Source organism: Syngnathoides biaculeatus, chromosome 15 (genome assembly GCF_019802595.1).
Source record: "Syngnathoides biaculeatus isolate LvHL_M chromosome 15, ASM1980259v1, whole genome shotgun sequence".
Taxonomy (NCBI): Eukaryota; Metazoa; Chordata; class Actinopteri; order Syngnathiformes; family Syngnathidae; genus Syngnathoides; species Syngnathoides biaculeatus.
In genome coordinates this window covers 18,067,399-18,092,033 of record NC_084654.1, presented here as the reverse complement: position 1 = coordinate 18,092,033, position 24,635 = coordinate 18,067,399, and the positions used below count along the sequence as shown (strand labels likewise).

Here is a 24,635-nt window from a genome sequence, read left to right as displayed (position 1 = left end):
TAAGTCTGGGTACCAATGTAAATCCAAGTGGTCCAAATCTGTCTCTCTTTTTTTTTTTTTCCTTTTTTTTCTCTTTTCAGCGAGCCCTCGTACGATACAGAGTTCCAGCACTTCCTCCGTGGTAAGGAGATCGTGCTCACTGGCACGTCCTTGCCCAAGCTGAAGGGCCTGAGCACAGAGCAGTGCGAGGCCATGGTCCGCCTCGGCCGCCTGCCAGCGTTTAAGGACTTGGTCACCAAAATTCAATCTGATGAGGTGAGGTGTCTGAAGTGTGGGGTGTGTTGTTTTTAATCACGTTGTGATTATTTATCGACTCTTTGACAATGAGATGTTTAAGTGATAGCCTGTTTTTTCACCTCAGCAAATCTTCATGTGGCTGGAGAGTAACACTCCGGAGCTGGCTGTTCCTTACTTGTGGTCTGAGGAGAAGCAGTCCAGTAAATATTTCCACTCAAACTCTCGTCCACGTGAACTGCTCTGCACTCATCCATTTGGTTGTTCTCCTCAGCTCCCATTGGCCAAGCAGTGCACCAGCTGCTCTTGATCCAGACGTTCCGTCCGGACCGTCTGCTGGCCATGTCTCATATCTTTGTGGCAAAGGTGTTGGGAGAGGCCTTCATGAGCATCATCGAGCAGCCCATCGATCTGGCTAACATAGTGGATAGCGAGGTACCGATTATATTTCAAGCAGAAGAATCCGTTATCGTCTGTATTGATGGTCTGTTTTGTCACTTTGTTCGTTCAGGTGAAGCCCAGTACACCAGTGCTCATGTGTTCCGTCCCGGGTTACGATGCCAGCGGCCTGGTCCGAGATCTGGCTGCTGAGCAGAACAAACAAATCACTTCCATCTCCATCGGTAAGACAACACACGTTTATTTTCAATGTCACTCTCAAGTCTTTGTGCTGTCTTTATAAACACATTTTGAAAGTGGCTCACACAGCTTTGCTACTCGGTGTTATGATTTAAAACTGGGTAGATAACGCATGATTTCTCGGACAGGCACTCCAAAGACCCAACTCTTTGTATCCAGGGAATTAATGAGTGCATATCCATAATGTCTCCCCCTTGATGGACTTGTTTCTGATCGCATTCCTTTCATCATCCACAGGTTCAGCCGAGGGCTTCAACAAGGCCGACAGAGACATCAACACTGCCGTCAAGTCGGGCCGGTGGGTGATGTTGGAAAATGTCCACCTGGCGCCCGGTTGGCTGATGCAGCTGGAGAAGAAGCTCCACTCCATGCAGCCTCACGCCAGCTTCAGGCTCTTCTTGACCATGGAGATCAATCCCAAGGTATTACACACCCTCGCTGTGTGCAATATGTTGTTGTTGTTGCTGTGTTTTTTTATTTTTTTATTTTTTTGTTTTTGATTTATTTATTTACTTTATTTTAACACATTCAGTTTTTGGTTTCATTTGATGTGGGGTTCAGTGTTTTTTTTTTTGTTTTTTTTTTTTTTGTATGAGACTGTAGTCAATCACTGGCCTACAGTAAAACGGGACCAAAAAAAACTGTATTTGTATAAAAAATATTTTGTGGCAATAAATATAAAATATGTAGCAAGTGATAGACCACAGCGGGGGTGTCAAACTCATTTGTGACGCGGGCCTGATTGTCGTTATGGTTTCTCCTGGAGGGCCGCTATGACTGAAACCATAAAATTGTTTAATTCCTTCATCGTGTTTACACGTGAAATTTATGAGCTAGTTTTAGAATCAGAAATGAAGGGTAATGGGTTTTTCAACTACTGTTGGTGTTTGGAAACACAAAAATGCTTGCAATATCTCAATGTTGTCATTTATGATATAACAGTTTGAAATTTTGTCTAGATTTTAGCAAGAATCATAGAATTTGACATGTGATTTGCCATCCCGGGCCACATAAAATCATGAGGTGGGCCAGATCTGGCCCCCGGGCCTTGAGTTTGACACCTGTGGACTATAGCGTGTTCACTGTAATGTGCACAGTTTGGGTTTTTCCTTTCCTCCAACTTGATATTAAGAGTCATCTGTTTTCTCCTCAGGTTCCAGTGAATCTGCTTCGTGCCGGTCGTATCTTTGTGTTCGAGCCCCCTCCTGGTGTAAAGGCCAACATGTTGCGCACCTTCAGCAGTATCCCTGTTGCTCGCATGTGCAAGGTAAATATACACAACTTCCACGTTTTATCGGTCCTCTCATGATGTAAAATGTATTTATTCATCCACCCTGTGTTTGTATAGGCCCCCAATGAGCGTGCCCGTCTGTACTTCCTGCTGGCGTGGTTCCACGCCGTCATCCAGGAGCGTCTGCGCTACGCACCGCTGGGCTGGTCCAAGAAGTACGAGTTCGGAGAGTCTGACCTGCGCTCAGCCTGCGATACTGTTGACACTTGGCTCGACGACACTGCTAAGGTTTGCGCAAATGTTTATGCATGTAAAATGGGATGGAAACCGTTTTTTTCTGTCCAAAGCATTCTAAATTATTTGACAGTTCTGATAATTGTTTTTTTATTGTGAATTTTGGCTCTAAAGTTTTAGAACCAAGGTTTGAAAAGCACCCGAAACATTTACAGATAAAAATATTAGAAAAGTTGACAAAACAATAAAAGAAATACACTTTTTCAGGCCCTGAAAAAAACCCCTGCTAAGTTTCCAAGTTCCAAGTTTTGTTTTTAGAATTGTTTTGTGGACTACATTGAGCACTCTTGGAGGCCGTATACATCTAGGTTCCTCACCCCTAGTCTAAAATTACCATAATTTCCAGCCGAAAACCCACAACTTTTTTCACACGCTTTCAACCCTGCAGTTTATGCGGTGATGCGGCTAATTTGTGCATTTTTTTCTAACGGCCGCAATGGGGCACTTGGGCGGAAAAAGTAAGAGTGACACCGGTGGAATATATGAGCCAAGGAAATGACTTTAACCGGTCCGGCCCTGTTAGCACTGCGCTAGCGTGTTACTGCCGTGTCTCAGTGATTTTTACTGGTATGTTTTTTTTTTTTGTTTGTTTGTTTTTTTTTTTTTTTTTTTGTTAGTTTTCTTGTTAGTGCGGTGCTAGCATTAGCTCAGTGGCACTAGCGTTAGCACTGCGGCGCTAGTGTTAAACTTTGTGTACAGTCTTTTTGTAAACATGTCGTGTTTCAATGTGGATTTTACACTGCTGCGGCATATGTAAGTAGCAAATGGTATTTCCTTTACAAAAGTACTGGGTGAGGCTTATAACCAGTTGCGCTCTGTAGGCCGGGAATTATGGTATATTTTTATGCCAACAGGGTCGGCAGAACATCGCCCCAGACAAGATCCCTTGGGCTGCGCTAAAGACCCTCATGGCACAATCCATCTACGGCGGCCGCATCGACAACGAGTTTGACCAGCGTCTGCTCAACACTTTCCTGGAACGCATTTTCACAAAGGGAAGCTTCGACAGCGAGTTCAAACTGGCTCTCAAAGTAGACGGGCACAAAGACATTAAGATGCCCGACGGCATTCGGTCAGTCGCTGTGCACACGTTACTGAACTGTCTCAGCCAGTTCTTCCCATGCGTGATTTTTCTTGGAATTTTTCCCTCCAGGCGCGAGGAGTTCATGCACTGGGTGGAGATGCTTCCCGACACTCAGACACCATCTTGGCTGGGATTGCCCAGCAATGCTGAGAAAGTCTTGCTGACCACTCAGGGTAAGCCACCAGCAGTGCTCTCGAATCACTTGATATAGCGACCTTTTCACCATGATGATGCCACACATACTTTTGGGTGACAAAAACCACTAATAGTCAACTATTTTCTCACTTGACCAAAGCAGAGAGTGATTTAGGAAACTGCGTAAAAGTTTTCAATTTTTTTTTTTTTTTTTTTCCGCCCTTTTTGCCACCGTAGTTTGGCGTGTAAGTCAAAAAGATGTTACGCAAGGTAAATTGCATCCATGCCAGATAGAACCTCGGACATAGTATTCTTTTCAATAATGTAAGTATATTGATAAATAGACGAATGCACGAATTTGGATGATCTCTGAGGGGCTGGCTATTTAATACATTTTTCTGATGCTTTGAGTAATGGCATAGACATTAACATTGAAATTGATAACATGCTGTAATGCAGATTTTTTTTTCAATTTTAATTCATTTATTTTCTATTATTATTATTATTATTTTTAAACCAGCAGTCTAGTCATTATATTTGGATAAATTACAACCCAGCCTATTAGAAAATGTTTTCCACGAACCAGACGATGGACATTTAGTCCCCAACTTATTGCTCCTCTTCACTGACAGGCTCTGATGGATTCATTTTTTTTTTTATTTTTTTTTTTGTTCTTTTAAAGAAATTTAAAACCATCTTGCGGTGTTAACCCCAAACGCAACCGGTTTTTAGCTTTTCCAGTTTAAGTCAGCGGTGGTCAGTCACACTTTGCCCCCCAGAAGTACCCTGAATCCTATTGTTTACCAACATTATGATAATGTTTATTCTGTCATTTGAACTGATGACTCACAATTCATCATCATTCTTCTCATCCATCATCCTCTTTTCCACACAACAGTTCATTGACCATCTCCTTTCTTTTCCAGTGTCCTAATGTTCACTGACAGCGTTTTCTCGCCCCAAGCAGGAGAGATCATATGAGATTCCTCTTTCGTTGGTTGTCAGTGATTAGTTGTCACGTAGCGCTCTTGTTGTGCAGTTTGTGTTCCCCTATTTCTGTCACATTTACAAGGTAAAAAGGAGTGCGTATCCTCACCCTCCAGCAGCTGTTATTTCACAGCCAACATGTCGCTTTGCTGGGTCAAACTCCCCCTCCCGACCTCCCCACTCCCACACCCGTGCATCCTCGCCTGCCCTCACTGTCAACTCACTTGTCACTTTATTAGGTAGACCTCTAAAGAACTGGGTTGGAAGCCATTTTGACTTTTAAACTGCCTTGTTTCTCTGCCGCATTGATAATAAAAAAAAAATAATACAAAAAAAAAAGTGCTGAAGAACATGGCAGGATTTGTGTCAGATTTGACATTAAAAATGGGACTCTACCGTCCCAGACTTTCTGACAGTTCCATCTGAACTTCGAAGTTAACACTGTGTTCATTCTCTGCAGACATGCCTAAATATGATAAATAGCAAATTAACAAACTGGTGTACCTGATAAACAAGTGACTGGTGAATATACTGTATATCCCCACCAATACTCCCTATCCTCACTAATAAGCCATCCAGCCACTCCCCCTCGATCACCTTCGATTTTTTTTTTTTTTTTTTTTGTAATTTATTTATTTATTTTAGGGCACGGGGTCATACAATACCTGACACCATGTACAGTATTTTGTGGAGGGAGGGCATCTAATGTAGCAGGTATTTATTAGAGGTGCCCCATTGCCATATTTATGAAATTGTATTTTTTAGATTTAATAATGCTATAGTCACTCCAAAAAGTGTTTTATTTAAAAAACAAAAATCCTCCATAATGCGCTTTACTTTTTCAACTATATCTATATATATAGTAAGTTTCTTTCGGCTTGTCCCTTTCGGGGTCGCCACAGCGTGTCATCTCAGATGAACGCATATATATGTTTGGCACAATTTTTACGCCGGATGCCCTTCCTGACGCAACCCTTCTCAGGGAGTGGAGGCCCCAGTGGGATACGAACCCACAACCCCTGGTTTACCAAACCAGTGCTCTAACCACTGAGCTACAGGGCCTGAATACTACTATATCTATATATATATTTCCTATAATTATTAAAAATGGTGGCGGCACAGTGGATCAGCTGGTAAAGCGTGGGCCTCACAGTTCTGAGGACCCGGGTTCGATCCCGGCCCCGCCTGTGTGGAGTTTGCATGTTCTGCCCGTGCTTTGCGTGGGTTTTCTCAGGGCACTCCGGTTTCCTCCCACATCCCAAAAAACACGCAACATTAATTGGACACTCTAAATTGCGCATAGGTGTGATTGTGAGTGCGGCTGTTTGTCTCTTTGTGCCCTGCGATTGGCTGCCAACCAGTTCAGGGTGTACCCCGGCTCCTGCCCGTTGACAGCTGGGATAGGCTCCAGCACTCCCCGTGACCCTCGTTAGGATAAGCGGCGAAGAAAATGGATGGATGTCTAGTGAATGCCATCTAGACTTAACTATTGTGTAGGGAACCTCTCATTAATGTTCAGATCTCGGACTAATACTTGAGTTCATCTTTGAAAGTTTTGTCCCTGATCGGGTCCGATTGTTTAGGTTTAAAAAAAAAAAAAATGGTTCCAGCAGTTACATTAAAGATGGCATCAATAAACTGAGATGTTTACATTTAGTACCTATTCTTTTCCTAAGTGGAGAAGAGAGACGTTTGAGACATTCTGTGGTGTTTGATTGAGTTCTAAGATGATATAATTTAAATTTGCATTTTTTTAAATTATTGCAAACCTGCCAGAGTCATAAAACTTAACTATTTAAGCAATCCTTTTCATGACCTTTCAACATACCTGTCACACAAGAGTAAAACTAAACTACTCACCCTTTGACGAAGCCTGGCGAACAGTATGATGTACCCAGCAATTGTTTATTTTAATATGGCCTCTATTTGAGCGAATGCAGTATTTTGTGTCCGTCATTCATTTTCGTCAATCAGAAATCACTTGGCCACTGTTTTTCAATGTTTGTGATTGATGTACTGCCTGAAGCCTTGTCCTCTTTTCCTCATTTCTTTATTTTTGCATTCCAACGCACCTAGACCCATCATGGAGATGAGTTATGTGTTCCGCCTAATTAATTTGTCCCCCCCACCATGGCTCTGTCTCCCTACCTTCCCTCTTCACTACACTCCCCCTTCCCTCGTTTCCTCGCCGGGCTGCACAGGCACGGACATGATGGGTAAGATGCTGAAAATGCAGATGTTGGAGGATGAGGATGACCTCGCCTACGAGACCGAGAAGAAGGAGCGCACGTCGTCCACGGCGGACGCCCAGCCGGCGTGGATGAGGACGCTGCACACCACCGCGAGCAACTGGCTGCAGCTCATGCCCCAAACCGTCAGTCCCCTCAAACGCACGGTGGAGAACATCAAGGTAACAAAGAGGTTAAAGCTGAGCTACGTTTCGTGTTTTGTCACTCTCGAACCAACGAGGTAAAACCGCTGAACGAACTGGCCTCAAAGTGCTTCCGGTAACTTGCTGTTCGACTTCTGCTAGGATCCGCTGTTCCGCTTCTTCGAGCGCGAGGTGAAGATGGGCGGCAAGATGCTACAGGAGGTCCGCCAGGATCTGTCGGACGTGGTGCAGGTCTGCCAGGGCAAGAAGAAGCAGACCAACTACCTGCGCACTCTTATTAGCGACCTGGTTAAAGGTATAAGGGTCATTTTTATATACTGTTAACCCCCTCCGGGACCGAGCCGTGCTGGTCATGACAAAAAATGCAAGTAATTGTGATTGGTTACATTTCCCCCCAATTTTTAAATTGCCTATTTTTTCAATTTAAACCATAAATTTACCACAAACTGTGATCCTTTATTATTTCTAACTTTCTTACCAGTTTGTCCAAAATTTATTTAAGTAGAAATATATCTTCATTCATCTATGTCAGCAAAGTATACTGACGGAGTATTTAGTAAAAAAAAAATATATATATAGCGTAATTTCTGGCCTAAAAGCCGCGACTTTTTTCACACGCTTTCAACCCTGGGTTTATGCGGCGATGCGGCTAATTTGTGCACTTAAGGGGAAAAGGTAAGCATGAGACCGGTGGAATATATTTGCTGAGGAAGTGACTTTTACCTGTCTGACCCTGTTAGTTCTGCGTTAGCGTGTTACTGCCGTGTCAGTGATTTTTACCGATGTTTTTTTTTAACCAATCCTGTTAGCACAGTGGCACTAGTGTTGGTGTTAGTGCGGTACTGTTAACATCAGTGCGGTGGCGCTAGCATTAAACTCTGTGTCCCGTCATTCTTGGTAAATATCTTATCTTTCAATGTGGGCGCTTGTGTATGTACCAAATGGTATTTCCTTTACAAATGTACTGGGTGAGGATTATAACCAGGTGCTCTCTGTAGGCCGAGAATTACGGTGTATATATAACAGCGGTTTTCATCACTGCCAACCTTCCCAGTTAATATAAAGATTTGACTTCTAAAGCAGACAATGGCAGTGAACGTGTGAATGACTAAAGACATCTTGATCGTCATTCCTTTTCCACCCAACTGTGTTTCAGGCATCCTCCCTCGCAGCTGGTGTCGCTACACCGTGCCAATCTCCATGACGGTCATCCAGTGGGTGGCTGACTTCAGCGAGCGCATCAAACAGCTGCAGCAGATCTCACAGGGAGCTGCCAGCGGGGGCGCGAAGGAGCTGAAGGTGAAACTTCTACCTTGACCTTATATTGTCTGTACAGTGCATTGCTGGAACATAATTCCCGCGATTAAACGTGGGGTTGCTGCCTGTTCCCTCTTCCCAGAACATCCATGTGTGTCTGGGGAGCCTGTTTGTGCCCGAGGCGTACATCACCGCCACCCGCCAGTACGTGGCCCAAGCCAACAGCTGGTCCCTGGAGGAGCTTTGTCTGGAAGTCAACATCACCACTGCCCAGGGCGCCACTCTGGACGCGTGCAGCTTCGGCATCAAAGGTTTGCATTTTGGAATCGTTGCCCCGACTTTCCCTGTGTAGCGTGTGTATGTTCTCCACATGCTTGAGTGGAGTTTTCTGTGTACTCCTCTGCCTTCCTCCCATATTCCCATAAATTGCAAAACAACAAAAATTGCTGAAATGTATGTGTACTGTATTTTTCGCACTATAAGGCGCACCTATAAAAGCCTTTAATTTTCTCAAAAGCCGACTGTGCGCCTTACAATCCAGTGCGCCTTATATATGGATCAATATTGAGCCTTTAGTGCAACTCCATCTAATGGATTCATAACATAACCCCAGCCTCTAGTGTACCGTCTATTCTATGTGCCTTATATATGAAAAAAGTCTTAAAATGGGCCATTCATTGAAGTTCCGGCTTATAATGCGGCGTGCCTTATAGCGCGGAAAATACGGTATTTTGACTAGGAAAAATAGCGATTCATAACACTGTAATATATTAAAACACAAAGTATTGACCATTAAATAGAATTAAAAAGAAATGTACTGTAATTCCCAGCCTACAGAATGCACCTGGTTATAAGCCTCACCCAGTACATTTGTAAAGGAAATACCATTTGGTACATACATACGCCGAAGCTGTGTAAAAGCCACAAATTCCCAGATTGCAACATGAGATATTTACAAAAAAAAAAAAAGACAGTTCACAGATAGTTTAACGCTAGCGCCACGCTAACAGGGCCGGACCGGTAAAAGTCTCATCCTCGGCACATATATTCCACCGGTCTCACCCTTACCTTTTCCGCTCGAGTGCCACCTTGCGGCCGTTGGGGGGGAAAAAAATGCACAAATTAGCCGCATCACCGCATAAACCGCAGAGTTGAAAGCGTGTGAAAAAAGTACAGCGATAGTTTTCATCAAGGTGTTGTTATGAATGTCACTCAAGTTCTAGGCAGTACAATATCATAGTGCTATTTTTGTCATTAAAAAAACATATTGTAAACATTTTTGGGAGGCTGGAATGGCATTTCCATTCATTTCAAGAAGAAAGGATTTTCAGTAAAAACAAAAAAATGTAAACTTGGCACCACTGCAATTCAATACCTTGCAAAAGGAATGGAACATCCCAGATGTTTAGGAACTTAATGAAATCATCATGCTGTCTGCAAGATAAAAGGCATTGTTAAGAAAATCGTGTTCAGCTAGCTGTTGTTAAAAATGTTTTTATTTAAAAAAGCCATAAACATCCCATCACTGCTATGGGTGCAAAGGGGACAAAACACCATCCCTGACCTCATCTGTATGCATATTTGCATGAATGAATTTGTTCTATGATAATCGCTCTTGTCCTCTTTTGCCAAACTGACCCAAATTGTGCACCTGTAGGTCTCAAACTGCAGGGGGCGACGTGCAGCAACAACAAGCTGTCTTTGTCCACTTCAATCTCCACTGAGCTGCCGCTCACTCAGCTTCGCTGGATCAAGCAAGGTGACGGCGAGAAGAGACACACGGTAGGAAAACTGCCTTCCACGGGTGTTTCTTTTTCCTCTCGTCACACGCTCACCACCACCTTCCGTTTCTCAGGTGACTCTGCCCGTGTACCTGAACTTCACCAGGTCCGACCTCATCTTCACCGTCGACTTCGACATCACCGCCAAGGAGGACCCACACAGCTTTTACGAGCGCGGCGTGGCAGTCCTGTGCACGGAGTAGTGGTATTAGAAGTCGTTCACAAAAATCCATAGTTAATCCGACCCCCTATAATCACGTGTACACGCTGCGTTAAGCCCCCCCCCCCCATTTAGTTTGCTCGCCTTCCTTTGTGAGGGTTTGTGGACCAGTAGTAGATTATGTATACACTACTTTTTTGTGACGAGTGTCCGAGAAGGTTTCGAGGAAGTTGTCAGTTGGTAAATCACATTTGGCAAGAGGACGTAGACAGAACATGTTTTATAAGAAAGAACAGGTATGTTGTTGGATTTTACATTGAATAAAGCTTGCTGGACTAAAATGAGTCGCCGTACGAATTATTAGGTACACCGAACGATGCGGACAAACACAATTGAACTGTTATGCTGTGTGCGGGACTCTGCAACTATTTTTATTGTGATTCCAAATTAAAATCACAGGTAAACAGCCAATTAAAATGGCTTCTCATGTCACAAGCCGTCACAAAGAAAAAAAACGTGTATATATTCGTAAACCAACTTTGGAGACCATTTTAGTAGCTCAAAAAATTGACATTTTGAAACGATACTGAAGTGGAACAATTGTTTGTACTCATTATTCTCCTGTCATCCTCATATTAGCAGTTCGGCGTCTGCATATTGAAATATTTCAAGTTGTCCTGTTATTTGCAACAAAAAACTCACTACAGGCAGCACGGTGGATCGGCTGGAAAGCGTTGGTCTCACAGTTCTGAGGTCCCTGGTTCAATCCCGGACCCGCCTGTGTGGAGTTTGGGTGTTCTCCCCGTGCCTGCGTAGGGTTCTTTCGGGCACTCCGGTTTCCTCCCACATCCCAAAAACATGTGACATTAATTAGACCCCGTGTGATTGTGGCTGTTTCTCTCCATGTGGCCTGCGATTGGCCAGCAACCAGTTCAGGGTGTACCCCGCCTCCTGCCCTTTGACACTCCCCCTGGCCCCCGTGAGGATAAGCAGCAAAGAAAATGGATGGATGGATGAACTCACTAGATGAGTAAATTACTGCTATTTATGCAAATATAGTCACTGCAGTATAAATGGACAATCTTGGCTGCCCGTGAAAAGAAAGTGCAGTCATAAAATCAAATTGTGTTCCGGTACCTTCTCTTCACTACTACTTTAACTCAAGATGGCAAGAAAGTAAAAAGTATTTTCCATTATGTTTCCTTTAAATTTCTTGTGTACAAATGATGGGTGACTCGAGCCTGCACACCCATCAAGGGTAATTAGGGGAAGGAGGGGGTGGGGGGGCCATTTGAGCTGCCTTATTCTGAAAGTCTGGGAGGAGTGATGTCACAACCCAGCTCCTTTTACATAATACCGTCCCATGAGGAGTCTCCCCATGACTTATCAGCCAGCCCCGGTGAAGATCCTCCATTTTCCAGTGATGCTCTAGAGCCGCCTTTGTCATCATTTTGGTAACAAAAAGCATTTGTTGCATTAGTTGAGCCACTTTGAATGCATCTCCCCCCCCCCCCCCCCATTCCAAGCTGCCTTTTTTCGCGGGACTGCTGGGGCCTACTGCAGCTAACTTAATAAAATACATTCAAGTTAAAAAAAAAAAATTGCAAAATTATGTTTTACAAATATGGTTTAATTATAGTGAGTTGCAATTTTTTTTTTTAAGTGTTTGCTCTCCAAAAAGACCTGCCCCTGCTGTCCATTTCAAAAATCAAATGTGGCCCTTCGAGCAAAAATATTTGCGCAGATCCTGCTTTAATGGAAATTTTAAAATGAATATCATTGCGAACTTGAATTTATTTTGTTGTACTGTTTGACCTGCTCAACAGATTTACAACAGAAAACGCGTCTAAATACCAATGGCATGTATAAATTAAAGAAATCTGAGCTTCCGTTCACACTTCCAGCTATTTTTACAAATAAAATGTAAAGAAAAATATAGTGAACCCCCCAATTTTTTTTTTTTTTTTTTAATGACAGAGACCCTACATTAGATGCCGTTCCTGCACTCAGGCCAATGCAATTTGTCATGTAAAAATATTGCTTTGGTGCCAAGCAACTAATGTATTTGTTGAACTGAAGGGAGGAGCTTCATTTAGAACAAAAAAAAAAAAAAAAAGTGCTTTGCCGCCATCTCGTGACATTGACAAACTTTTTGGGGTAGATGTCCATGCCTTGCAAATTATTCATGGCAGGGCTCAGTCAATTCCAACAAAATATACTGTATGTCTTTTTGTAACACTTGAGGTAAAATAAATAAACAGCGCAGTAAACTTAAAGTGCCTTGCAAAGTCACGAAACGGGGGCTACTCGCATGCTTCTGTTGCCGAGTCCCCTCCTCCCTCTTCCTCCATGCGGTCCACACACTGCTTCTTTTTTTGCTCCAGTCCGTCAGCCGCGGGCGCGGACAGCTTCCTCTTGAGAACCACCCGGACATTGCACGGGTTGGCCGGTCTTTCCGAGGAGCCTTCGGGCAAGCGGGCGTCGCAGTGGAGTCGGCAGCGCACTCGGATGCCGCCCGCCGCCGCTCGGCTGCCGGTCAGATCCTCGGTCAGCTCGCACAGCCAGACCTCAGAGTCGTCCACGCGCTTCATGTGCACGTCCACGAGATGACGTCCCGGTTCCCTCGACGCCTCCGCGGGTCGGAAGCCGGTCGACGGAGGAGGGTGCAGGATAAAACGCCTGCTCCGACGGTGGGAACGGCCCTGCTGCCTTGCTCGCCTGCTCGGGGCACCGGTGTCCACGTTAATGTCGTCAGAATCCTCCGAGCTCCCGTCATATGGATCCAAAAACTACAGACAATATACGCTATTAGGGCCAGACGGTTATGCTTAAAAATAACCTTTTAAAGGCTTCTCCAGAACACATGGGATTAAAAATTAAAAAAATAAAAAAAGCCCACCACTTTAAGACTTTTTCCCCCCCAAAAAAATAAATAAATTTCCTAAACTGCATTTATGAAATAAATTGAAAACTGATCCCCCAAAGCCAGTTTCAATTAAAAACAGAATATGGCGGCCATGTCCATCATCGGTAGGCCCACAAAAAAATAAAAAGTAATGTACTTTGAGGGTGCAAGGTCCATCTTGGAATCATTTTTTACAATCTTTTCCAAGAAATGCATAAAAAAAAATAATTGACAAATGGCTTCATTCATCCTACCAGAGAGTAACATCCCTGGCGTCCCGCAGGGTCGTGCGTCAGCGGCAACGTCTGCCTTAAGCCGCCGCTTTCTGGGGCGCTGCTCGCACATTCCTGCCAAACATATAATCATATGTTATTGCAATATTTCACGGCATTCTAACTCGCAGAATTTTTAATGAGATACAGTGCAATTTTTGCCTCAAATTGCGAGTATAAATTTCAGTTAAGAGATCAAGCCATGGTGACGGCAAACTTCACAACAATCACTTTAGCAGATTGTGACCAAACAAAGTGATTAGAATATTACTTTAATAGAGTAAAAAATATTTTAACAAAAAAAAAAAACATTTAGAGGCATTTCTATTCATTTTAACGGGGAAAGATGACTAGAAATGTGACCGTTTTGAGTTGAGCGTTTGGTCAAGGACTGAATTAAACTCGCAAATCAAGGCATTCTGTGATTATTTTTCCGATTACGCCATTTTGTGTCACGGAGGTCAGAGAACACGTGATGGGTGAAGTTTTTTTTTTTCTATCGTTAATTTATCCGATTGGTGGTGACGTCATTGGAAACCTAACCATTTAAATATTCCCCCAAATAATGGCTTCTAGTACCATAGTGCTGGCGTCTGACAATCTTGGACTAATTTCAGAGTCGGAATCAGTGCTGGACTCCACTTTGCACATCTCCTTTAAAAAAAAAAAAAAAAAAATCACGTTATTTCAATACTTTAAAAAGTTAACAACGGTGGTTTGAAAGCATTTAAATCGCCGATGAGGGACAATTAGGTCACCTGACCTTGTAGTTGAAGGCGAGTTGTTCCATGTTGCTCGTTTGGTCGCTGGGGTCTACATGGGGGTGAATCACAGTTTTTGTTTTTTTTTAAACTGCTCGTGTTGATGTTTTTACTTCAAAACCGACACATCTACAACAGATAGTCATCAAGTTGTTACCTGGATTCACACGCGGCGGTCGTCGTCGTCGTCTACGGTGAGCCATGCTTTTTGTTGGACCGGGAACAAGCGCGCGCTCGACTCATTTAAAAAAAACAAACAAAAAAAAAAAAATGACTCGGGATTGCCGTAACCGGGCGGTGGTGTCGTAAAAGATGACGCCGGTAACAATTGCGAAACACGCGGCGCGTTTGCGGTACTTTCCAGCAGGTGATTTTTTTTTTTTTTTTTTCAGTTGACTTTTGGCTTGATTGACAGGCAAAAAAAAAAAAAATCTTTAAAATCCCCCCCCCCACTTTCAACAAATTAAATAAATGAATGAAGAAAAAAATACATAAGTAACTGTGACACGTGTGAGGATAACCAGCTTGTAAAATGGACGTCCAAAAATTAGTACACCTAAAGCCTATTATTTCGAGCTCAAAACTAATAATTGTTTTAAAAATGTTTTTTTTTTTTAAATTCCGGTGTCCCTGAAGGCGCTTCAAGTAAAACTACTACTCGTAGTAGTTGGAATAATAATAATATTGATAATCAATCATTCAAATCAAAAGCCTTTATTGTCATTATATGCTGTGCATACAATGAAATGAGTGCTTCTCCACAAGGTGCAATGAAATAGAATCAAAATCGAAGAACATCTTGGGTAAAAAAAAATAAAATAAAAAAATAATAAATAAAACATTAAGGTATGGAAGCGTATTACTGGCACACCAAAAAAAAAAGGTCACGTTTCACATAATTATGTGTAACAGATCATCCTTTCTTCCTGCCTTTTGTCTTTTCTTCCATTGCTGTATTCGCCCTCTCTTTTCTTAATTTCACACTTTTCCCCCATCATCCTTTCCTTCTTTTTCATGCCTTATTTTCTCTTCCAGCCTTCATTTCTTCCATCTTTCCCTTGAGTTCATCCTTCCCTTTCTGAACTTTTGGGTACCATTCCTGCCATTCATCCTTTCTTCCTGCCTTTTCTTCCATTGCTGTATTCGCCCTCTCTATTCTTAATTTTACACTTTTTTTCCCATCATCATCCATCCTTTCCTTGTTTTCATTTCTTCCATCTTTCCTTCCTTCCCTTTTCATCCACCCATCTTTCATTGAGTTCATCCTTCCCTTTCTGAATTTTTTAGCACCATTCCTGCCCTTCATCCTTTCTTCCTGCCTTGCACCCTTTTGTCTTTTCTTCCATTGCTGTATTCATCCTCTTTTCTGAATTTCACACTTTTTTCCCATCATCCTTTCCTTTCCTTTTTTCATGCTCTCCCATCCTTCATTTCTTCCATCTTTCCTTCCTTCCCTTTTCATCCACCCATCTTTCCTTGAGTTAATCCTTCCCTTTCTGAATTTTCTACCACCATTCCTGCATTCATCCTTTCTTCCTTTTGTCTTTTCTTCCATTGCTGTATTCGCCTTCTCTTTTCTTCATTTCACACTTTTTTCCCCATCATCCTTTCCTTCTTTTTCATGCCTTATCTTCTCTTCCATCCTGTTTTTATTCCTTCCATTCTTCCTACCGACCTTCCATGCTCGCACCCCTTTCCTTGAGTCAGCCTCCTTTTTTTCTATTTAATTCACACTTTCTTCTTTCCATCCTTTTCTTTTAGTTCAGACTTCCTCTCTTTCATCCTTCTTTCCTCACTATCTTCTCTCCCTTTCCCTTCATTCCTCCCTTAATCAGACTCTTTTTTTTTAACTTTCTGCCATCCTACCCCTGTCATACTTTCATTTAACACCAGCCTTCCTTTCATTCAATACGCCTCTCTATCATTCTTCCATCCTTTTCTTCAGCCTTTCCAGGCTACCATCCATCTTCTTAGCCGCTCATCCTCACAAGGGTCGAGGTAGTGCTTGAGCGTATCCCAGCTGTCAACGGGAATTGGTTGCCGTTGGAGACACGATCACACCTAGGGGCAATTTAGACTTTTTAACTTTTTACCACGATTCCTGCCATTCATCCTTCCCTTTCTGAACTTTTTAGCACCATTCATCCTTTCTTCCTGCCTTGCACCCTTTTCTTAATTTCACACTTTCCCCCCCATCATCCTTTGCATGCCTTATCTTCTCTTCCATCCTGTTTTTATTCCATCCATCTCCATCCTTCCTACCTTCCATGCTCATACCTCTTTCCTTCCATTTAGTCAGCCTCCTTTCTTTCCATTCATTTCCCACATCCTTCCTTATCTCCTCTTCCATCCTTCATTTCTTCCATCTTTCGTTCCTTCCCTTTTTATCCACCCATCTTTCCTTTAGGTCATGCTTCCCTTTCTGAACTTTTTAAGCACCATTCCTGCCATTCATCCTTTCTTCCTGCCTTCCACCCTTTTGTCTTTTCTTCCATTGCTGTATTCACCCTCTCTTTTCTTAATTTCACATGTTTTGCCCATCCTCCTTTCCTTCTTTTTCATGCCACTCTTCCACCCTGTTTTTATTCCTTGCACCCCTTTCCTTCCATTTAGTCAGCCTCCTTTTTTTCTTCATTTAATTCACACTTCATTCTTTCCATCCTTTTCTTTTAGTTCAGAGTTCCTCCCTTTCATCCTGCTTTCTTCACTATCTTCTCTCCCTTTTCTTCCTTTCGCTTCATGGACCCCTTTTCTACCTTAATTCCTTGTACTCTTTTTTTTTAACTTTCTTCCATCCCACCTTTGTTTTACTTCTTCCATCTTTCCTTCCACCTTTCCCCCCTTGTCTTTCTCCTTTCATTTATTATGCACTATCCCACTTCGATTCTTCCATCTTTCCTTCCTTCCCTTTTCATCCACCTGTCTTTCCTTTAGTTCATCATTCCCTTTCTGAACTTTTGAGCACCATTCTTGCCATTCTTTTTCATGCCTTATCTTCCATCCTTCATTTTTTTCCATCCACCCATCTTTTAGTTCAGCCTTCCCTTTTCATCCACCCCTCTTTCCTTTCTGAACTTTTGAGCACCATTCCTGCCATTGATCCTCTCTTTTCTTAATTTCACACTTTTTGCATCCTCCTTTCCCATGCCTTTCATCCCACTCTTCCACCCTATTTTTATTCCTCGCACCCCTTTCCTTCCATTTAGTCAGCCTCCTTTTTTCTTCATTTAATCCACCCTTCATTCTTTTAGTTCAGACATCCACCCTTTCATCCCTATCTTCTCTCCCTTTTAATCCATGGACCCCTTTTCTACTTTCATTTAACACCAGCCTTCCTTTCATTCAATACCTTCGGGAACTCACCCCCAACAAACATCAACAAAAACAAAAGTTTCTGATCTTTCTGTTGCACCGGCTTGAAGAATTTACGAGCGTGCAAGCATGGCATCCCCGTGGAAAGTGGTTAGAGCGTTGCTTTGGTAAACAAGGGGTTGTGGGTTCGTATCCCAGTGGGGTCTCTGCTCCCTGAGAAGGGTTACGTCAGAAGGGCGTCCAGCGTAAAAACTGTTCATCATTGCGGGGATACACCGTTCGTGTTTGTTCCTTGACAGGCCAGTGCATTTAACTTTTCTTCAGATCAAGAATTGTTATGGATGAAAAATTTTAAATACCGTTTTATATCATGATACTACTACTAATATCAGTTGACATTGGAAATCAGCATTTCTGAGTTTTATGTGCTGGCAACCAGCTCAGGGTGTACCCCGCCTTCTGCCCGTTGACAACTGGGAGAGGCTCCAGCACTCCCTGCGACCCTGTTGAGGATAGGCGGATAAGAAAATGGCTTGATCGATACCAAAATACAACATCTTAATCGTCTGATTTTTCTTTGTATTTGCTTGTGACGTGTAGGTTGTTTCTACTGTTTGTCTCTCTGTATTGTGTAATAACACCACCACACCAGAGGAGGCAGTGGTGATGGTAGACTGTAGTAACTATCTTGTCTCGCGCAAGTAAAGGAAGGAAAGCCGTTTCGCCTGTGTTGTTTTTACAATCGCAACTCTGTTTATTCCTTATTCCGTACACATTTGTGTCATCCGAAATACTTTTTTAATGTTATGTCAAGTCCTCTCTGCGCAAATTTGAAGCTTCTCCCCCCACGTCGAGGTTTCGCTTAGCACAGCCGGCGCTAGTCTCAGTCTCGTTGTGGTTATCGTGTGGAAATGTGCAAAATCGAAATGCTGAGAGCGCTGCTCAATCAGCGATTGATTGCAGCCGCCGAGGAAATATTTGTAGTGTTTGAAAAAACCATAACAGAGTACGAGGAGGAACTGAGCCGGACGAAAAGGGAAAACGAGCGACAACGTCAACAACTGGACCATTTCAAGCCTCGAGAAATGTTACGCGGAGCAGGTTGGTCAATCATTACTCTCATTATTTGTTTAATAATGACTTCAATTGGAAATAAACAATAACTCTTTACATTTACTGTCATGGTAAACCTTTGATTAAGGCAGAGCAATAGGAAACAACCTTAAATGTTGAGCCGAAATGGGAGTTTCTTTCAACGGGTGAGTGGATTTCACAATTCAATGGTGGAATTCAAACGTAGTTCATATGATCATTGAAGGCAGTGTTGGGGAAACTAGTTGAAAGATGTAGTGAGCTAAGCTACAAGCTATTCTACATTAAATGTAGCTTAAAGGTCAAGTGTCATGCCTAGAAACATTCTAAAATAGATATTGTAATGACAAATATATATAACATTATTTACATCAATGTCCATACGAAAATATAAAGATGAGCGGCAGGCGCGTCATCCATGCGCAAAGTAGCGGAGGTCACATTCGACATCCAATTGACCCCTCCGTGGATATTGCGCAATCCGCGTCACTGACCAATCAGAGGCCAGAGATCTGCATAAACCAAGGCCCGTTTTTGCTCCCGCCATTTTCTCAGACAACATTGCATGGTCCAGTATAGGTTTTGTGAGCGTTTTATCGCGTATTTGGGTTATTTAACGAAAAATATGTTTAAGAGGTGTAGTCACGGACTTTGTAATAATAGTGACGACAGGTATCCTGAAAGGCTAGTTGGTGGAGTTCGATTCGTACCCTTTCCAAAACCGAAGACCCAGTACGAAAAATGCCTTCGATGGATCAAACTTTGTGGAAGACCGCATCATCAACTAAATCCATCTAATATCAACCGGAACACATATGTTTGCACGAAGCTATGCCCTATGTTTGATTTTCAATACATGTCTCGTATAAATGAATGAGACGTTCTTCGCTAGCATAACGCCGCTACGTGTGAACGATTGACACACTTATTCTTTGTTGAGCGATATTTAACGATGATCGGACTGCACAAACGTGTCGGTTTCTTGGTGGCTCGCGGGCGAAAGTTAACCAGACTGTGTTTGCACAAAGATATGCCCGAAATTTGATTTTTAATACACGTCTTGTATAAATGAATGAGACGTTCTCCGCTAGCATAACACCGCTACGTGTGAACGATTGACACACTTATTCTTTGTTGAGCGATATTTAGCGATGATCGGACTGCACAAACGTATTGATTTCTTGCTGGCTCGCGGCCGAAGCGTAACCAGACTGTGTTTGCACGAAGATATGCCCTATATTTGATTTTTAATACACGTCTCGTATAAATGAATGCGACGTTCTTCGCTAGCATAACATTGCTACGTGTGAATGATTGAATGAATAACATATCGTTGATTTGAATGAAATCAGAAGCATGGCGTCTGCACGTCTAACAATGTATTGTATTGTATTGTATTTGCCATTTTTTACGAATTGTTTGTCTTACGTCAGCGCACGTGGCGTGACGTCACTTCAGGAGGCGTGGTTAAGTGCCCTGTACGGAGGGGTCAGTTGGTAGCCATATTGCCTGCATCCTCTGTTCGTGATGTCACACCGCGACATTCGCCATTGAAAATGTGCTGTGCCACGTACTATAGGAGACGGAAGCTCTTTTCAAAGAAGAGAACATCTCATTATCGAGTGAAGTGACCAGGGTAATATTACCCTATCGTTTCTAGCCATATTTAGATGATACGCAGATCACTTCTAACTGACAACAGACTCCCAGACAGTATGTATGAGCCAGCCCGGGCAAAGTCGTGGCCCTCGTCCGAAGCCGTGCTCGGCGCCAACGGGTACATCGACACATTTAGCAGCCCTGACTTACATACGTGGATCTTTTGTTACATTCTGAGAGGATTACACCCCCCCCCCAAAGTAATATTTTTTTTTTTGTAGCTGTATCCACACCTACCTGTCATTTGGAACACACGAAGGTCTCGTCATTTGTACCTGTGCAATCCATTTTTCACGACGAACCGGGTCTTTTTGAAAAGTATGAAGAATGAATCCATCCTCCCGAGTATCCAATATCCAGCAATACAAAAAGCCGGCATTTTGGCTAACACAAAGGAACAATGAGGTACCTTCCAGCAGGTAAAACCTGTAGAAACATACGAGACCGCCTGAGTGGGGGTCTGCGACTAACATCACTTCCTGCTTCTTCTCGAAAAAAAATCCCTCGAGAGGATTTTCATGGCGGCAGTGACCAAAAGCCATATACGTCAAAATCACGTTTTGTAGTGGGGGAAAAAAAATGGATGGTGCATTCCTTTTTTTCCCATTAACCCATTCATGGGCAGGGCGTCATATTTTTGCCTTATTGAGATAAAAGTCTCCTAGCAGTCCACAATCAAGGAAATAACACTTCTTTTTCATTTATGGTTAAGTTATATGATAACCTGAGGCAGCCATATTGGATCAGGAAGGAAATGGAAATAACTCCATGCTAACTTTGACCGATGAGTTATCCTCTCCTGATACCAAATTATGGCTTCAGATTAAAACACTTCAATATTTTGATATAATGAAGGATATAATGTGCGAACATCATGATGTCCCAAAAATGGGACGCCGCCCACGAACGGGTTAATAACATCCTAAAAATCATGCATTTAATGACAGTGGCACTTTAAGCACACTGAAGCCACTCACCAGAGAAATGTAGCAAAATTGAGCGATGTATAATTGACAAAATTGTAATGTATATTAAAGTAATGCAGGGACAGCAATGTTATCTTAAGTGAACTGCGTGTGTGACTTTTCCAAATGACGCGTGTCTCGTTGTGTCCCGCAGATCCAAGTGCACCAAATCTTCCCCCTAAGCAGCAGGACTGGGGCTCCGGGGTGGACCAGGAGGTGGCAGATCCGCCACTCATTAAAGAAGAAGAGCATGCTCAAGGGCTGGACTTCCCTGAGTTTCGTGTCATTGTGAAGAGTGAGGACGATGACGGCAATAATCAAATTGAACAGAGCAGAGGGGAGGAGCCTCCAAGCGACAGCTCAAATCAGCACATGACAACAGAAGGCGACCAGTGTGGAGGATCGCAAGCAGACAGCCTCCTCCCTCCACTATCAGATAGCGATGACATCATTTCGCACACTCCTGACTCCGGTGACGATGAACACGCTAAAGCTGACAAGACGCGTCACAATGACAATGAACCCTGGAAATGTTCTCAATGTGACAAAACGTTTGGACTCAAGATCAATCTGAAAAGACACATGATCATTCACACGGGCGAAAAACCTTTCATCTGCTCAGTGTGTGGCAAGCGATTCACCCAGAAAGTCCACTTGACGTCGCACGTGAAAATACACACGGGAGAGAAACCGTTCAGTTGTCCGGATTGTGGTAAAAGATTCAATCGCAAGACACACTTGACATCGCACACCAGGATACACACTGGAGAAAAGCCGTTTTCTTGCCCGGCCTGCGACAAAGGTTTCATTGACTACTCAGCAATGATTAAACATTCACGAATACACACAGGAGAGAAACCCTATTCCTGCTCGTTTTGCAACAAAAGTTTTGGCGCGAGCTCAACATTAGTGACGCACCTGAGAACCCACACAGGAGTGAAACCTTTTTCTTGCTCACTCTGCGACAAAAGCTTCTATGACTGTTCTGGTTTAGCTCACCACATGAAAACACACACTGGAGAAAAACCTTATTCCTGCTCACTTTGCGGCAAAAGCTTCCGTGAAAACTCTCTTTTGACCAGACACATGAAAACGCACACCGGTGAGAAAGGGTTCAGTTGCAGTGTGTGTGATCTCAAGTTCACTTACAAGTATCAGCTTGACAAACACACGTGCGCTGGGGAGAAGAGCGGCACAACATGAAGCTGGGGGTATTGAAACAAAGCTCGCAGATGTGACGGCGTATTCCACAGTAGTATGCAGGCAAGTCGGAATTTGGAGTTGCAACACGCGGGGCAGCAATGGGGTCTCCTTCAAGAGAGAAGGTTACCAGCGTGTAAGCTCAAGTAAAAGGGTTTGTACCCACAGTACACTAATAAGCTAATGTGTACTCATGAGTATTGCTGGATGTGCTGTTTTTGTGTTGCTGCTCTGTGTTTGTTCATGTTAAGGTTCATAATTATCTATGAACCCCTTTGCTGCTTTTCACACTATATGTTAAGATTAAGCTAGCGGACTTTTGTTAAGACAAACTGATATGATGTGGTTGAACATTTTGTGGTTTAAATATCCATTGTTTAATGCTCTTGGCGTATGTGTCCATTTTACAATGACTCCGTGACTACCGCAAACAGGAAGGCGCTCGGCGCGGATCCCTGATGCAGTCCCAGCTCCACCTTAAATTCTTCTGTCACACCTACGGCACACCTCACCGCTGTTCTGCTGCCCTCATTTATGTCCTCTCGTATTCTAACATATTTCTCGTCCACACCAGACTTGCGTATGCAGTACCAGAGTAACGGAACAAGCTGAAAGGAAAAGAAGAAGAAGGGGGGGGGGGACACCTTGAAGAAATCACAATCGGCCTCTTTTTTTGGAGAAATGTGTGAGCAAAGTTGGGAACATAGGCCAAGGGATACTTTAAAAGATGGGTATTAAGTATAAGTTTATTAACCAAAGTGGTAAAAACATGTGGGAGGGGTAAAACTATATCAAAATGTTTCGTTTAGCAGATAACCCTTATTAGTCCCACAATAGAGAAACCTGCAAAATATGGCTATCACGAGGAATTACACAGATTGTGGTTGCTTCTTGAACATATGTCCTATGAGGCAAAGCGGTTCAGTAAACCGGAAGATGGTTCAAATCAAATCAACCAAATAGAAAATCAGTAAACCACACACAGGGTCCAGATTTATTGGGCTGACAAGCCCTCATCTATCTTTAATACTACATTGCACGCCACCCAGCCAGCCATTTTAGGGTGGTCCCGTGACACCATTTTGTTTTATTAAGGCACACCTCCATATTTCTCTGTTCTTTGATTATTTTTTTTTTTTCACCACGGAGCTTCCCCGTGCCTGTGTGACCCCGCTTGGAGACTTAATCGCTCACTGCCTGGTTTGACCCGAAGCGCTCCCTTCCTCCCATCCTTCCTTTCCTAACCACATCTATCCCACTTCAATTCTTTATTCCCACTCTTCATTTCTTCCATCTTTCCTTCCTGCCCTTTTCATCCACCCGTCTTTCCTTGAGTTCATCCTTCCCTTTCTGAACTTTTGAGCACCATTCCTGCCATTCATCCTTTCTGCCTGCCTTGCCACCCTTTGCCCTATCTTCCCTTCCATCTTTCCTTCCTTCTTCATCCACCCGTCTTCCCTTTCTGAACTTTTGAGCACCATTCATCCTTTCTTCCTGCCTTGCACCCTTTTGTCTTTTCTTCCATTGCTGTATTCGCCCTCTTTTCTTAATTTCACACTTTTTCCCCATCCTTTCCTTCTTTTCATGCCATTCCATTCTTCATTCTTCCATCTTTCCTTCCACCTGTCTTTCATTTAGTTCATCCTTTCTGAACTTTTGAGCACCATTCATCCTTTCTTCCTGCCTTGTACCCTTTTGTCTTCTATTGCTGTATTTGCCCTCTCTTTTCTTTATTTCACACTTTTCCCCCCATCGTCCTTACCTTCTTTTTCATGCCTTCTGTTTTACCTTCCATGCTCGCACCCCTTTCCTTCCTTTTAATACACCCTTTTCTTCAGTCTTTCCAGGCTACCATCCATCCATCCATGTCGAGGTAGTGCTTGAGCGTATCCGAAACCTACTCCCGTCATTCTCTTCAGAGTTTCCAGGCATCCAATTTCTTAGCCGTTCACCCTCACAAGGGTCGAGGCTGTGCTTGAGCGCAAACACCTTTTAGCGTGTCCAATTGATGTGTTTTGGGGATGTGGGAGGTAACCGGGGTGCCTGGAGGAGAACATGCAAACTCCACACAGGGAGGGGGAGGGGATCGAACCCGGATCCTCAGAACCGTTATTCTTCTCAACTTCTTTTTATCGTGCACACTTCGTCTTTTGATTTCGAGTGAGGAATTCTAGTCTCTAGGATTCTCCGACATGCGTTGCGAAAGATATCCTGCAAGCAATAATTCACCTTTACACCAAGAAAAACAGACGAGGATATCGTTGTGGGTTTAAAA

General features: G+C 43.1%; 3 protein-coding genes across 4 annotated transcripts in view; 2 read left to right on the top strand and 1 right to left on the bottom strand.

The window, feature by feature from the left end:
- Positions 1-11,382, top strand: part of dync1h1 (dynein, cytoplasmic 1, heavy chain 1) — a 43,573-nt gene extending 32,191 nt beyond the window's left edge. The window contains exons 63-77 of the mRNA XM_061844877.1: positions 81-255; positions 362-437; positions 509-669; positions 746-857; positions 1,111-1,295; positions 2,027-2,140; positions 2,222-2,392; positions 3,253-3,470; positions 3,552-3,655; positions 6,806-7,014; positions 7,138-7,291; positions 8,153-8,295; positions 8,396-8,564; positions 9,911-10,035; positions 10,109-11,382. Of these exons, the coding sequence (XP_061700861.1) occupies positions 81-255; positions 362-437; positions 509-669; positions 746-857; positions 1,111-1,295; positions 2,027-2,140; positions 2,222-2,392; positions 3,253-3,470; positions 3,552-3,655; positions 6,806-7,014; positions 7,138-7,291; positions 8,153-8,295; positions 8,396-8,564; positions 9,911-10,035; positions 10,109-10,237 (2,245 nt within the window). The 3' untranslated portion in view covers positions 10,238-11,382. The remainder of the gene's footprint in view (positions 1-80; positions 256-361; positions 438-508; positions 670-745; positions 858-1,110; positions 1,296-2,026; positions 2,141-2,221; positions 2,393-3,252; positions 3,471-3,551; positions 3,656-6,805; positions 7,015-7,137; positions 7,292-8,152; positions 8,296-8,395; positions 8,565-9,910; positions 10,036-10,108) is intronic.
- A 342-nt stretch (positions 11,383-11,724) lies between these two features.
- Positions 11,725-14,479, bottom strand: LOC133513795 (uncharacterized). Its single transcript, XM_061844880.1, has 5 exons — positions 14,290-14,479; positions 14,135-14,184; positions 13,951-14,025; positions 13,354-13,446; positions 11,725-12,983 (listed from the first exon to the last, which is right to left on the bottom strand). The coding sequence occupies exons 1-5, from the start codon at positions 14,333-14,335 to the stop codon at positions 12,498-12,500; spliced, it is 750 nt and encodes a 249-aa protein (XP_061700864.1). The 5' UTR covers positions 14,336-14,479; the 3' UTR covers positions 11,725-12,497.
- Positions 14,206-22,743, top strand: LOC133513794 (gastrula zinc finger protein XlCGF8.2DB-like). Of its 2 annotated transcripts, XM_061844879.1 has the most exons (3): positions 14,206-14,326; positions 18,450-18,545; positions 21,315-22,743. In XM_061844879.1, the coding sequence occupies exons 2-3, from the start codon at positions 18,530-18,532 to the stop codon at positions 22,361-22,363; spliced, it is 1,065 nt and encodes a 354-aa protein (XP_061700863.1). In that variant the 5' UTR covers positions 14,206-14,326; positions 18,450-18,529; the 3' UTR covers positions 22,364-22,743. The 2 variants fall into 2 exon arrangements, with proteins under 2 accessions (XP_061700863.1, XP_061700862.1); XM_061844878.1 differs by lacking the exon at positions 14,206-14,326 and having other exon boundaries at positions 18,104-18,545.
- Positions 22,744-24,635: the final 1,892 nt, after the last annotated feature.

Bases quoted from the DNA above. Each gene is read 5' to 3' on its own strand.
- LOC133513795 (XM_061844880.1), bottom strand. From the start codon at position 14,335: ATGGCTCACCGTAGACGACGACGACGACCGCCGCGTGTGAATCCAG. The intron at 14,026-14,134 runs GTCAGGTGACCT...TTTTTTTTAAAG, and splicing joins AACTCGCCTTCAACTACAAG to GAGATGTGCAAAGTGGAGTC. The intron at 12,984-13,353 runs GTAGGATGAATG...TATTGTCTGTAG, and splicing joins GCCAGGGATGTTACTCTCTG to TTTTTGGATCCATATGACGG.
- LOC133513794 (XM_061844878.1), top strand. From the start codon at position 18,356: ATGTGCAAAATCGAAATGCTGAGAGCGCTGCTCAATCAGCGATTGATT. The intron at 18,546-21,314 runs GTTGGTCAATCA...TGTGTCCCGCAG, and splicing joins AGAAATGTTACGCGGAGCAG to ATCCAAGTGCACCAAATCTT.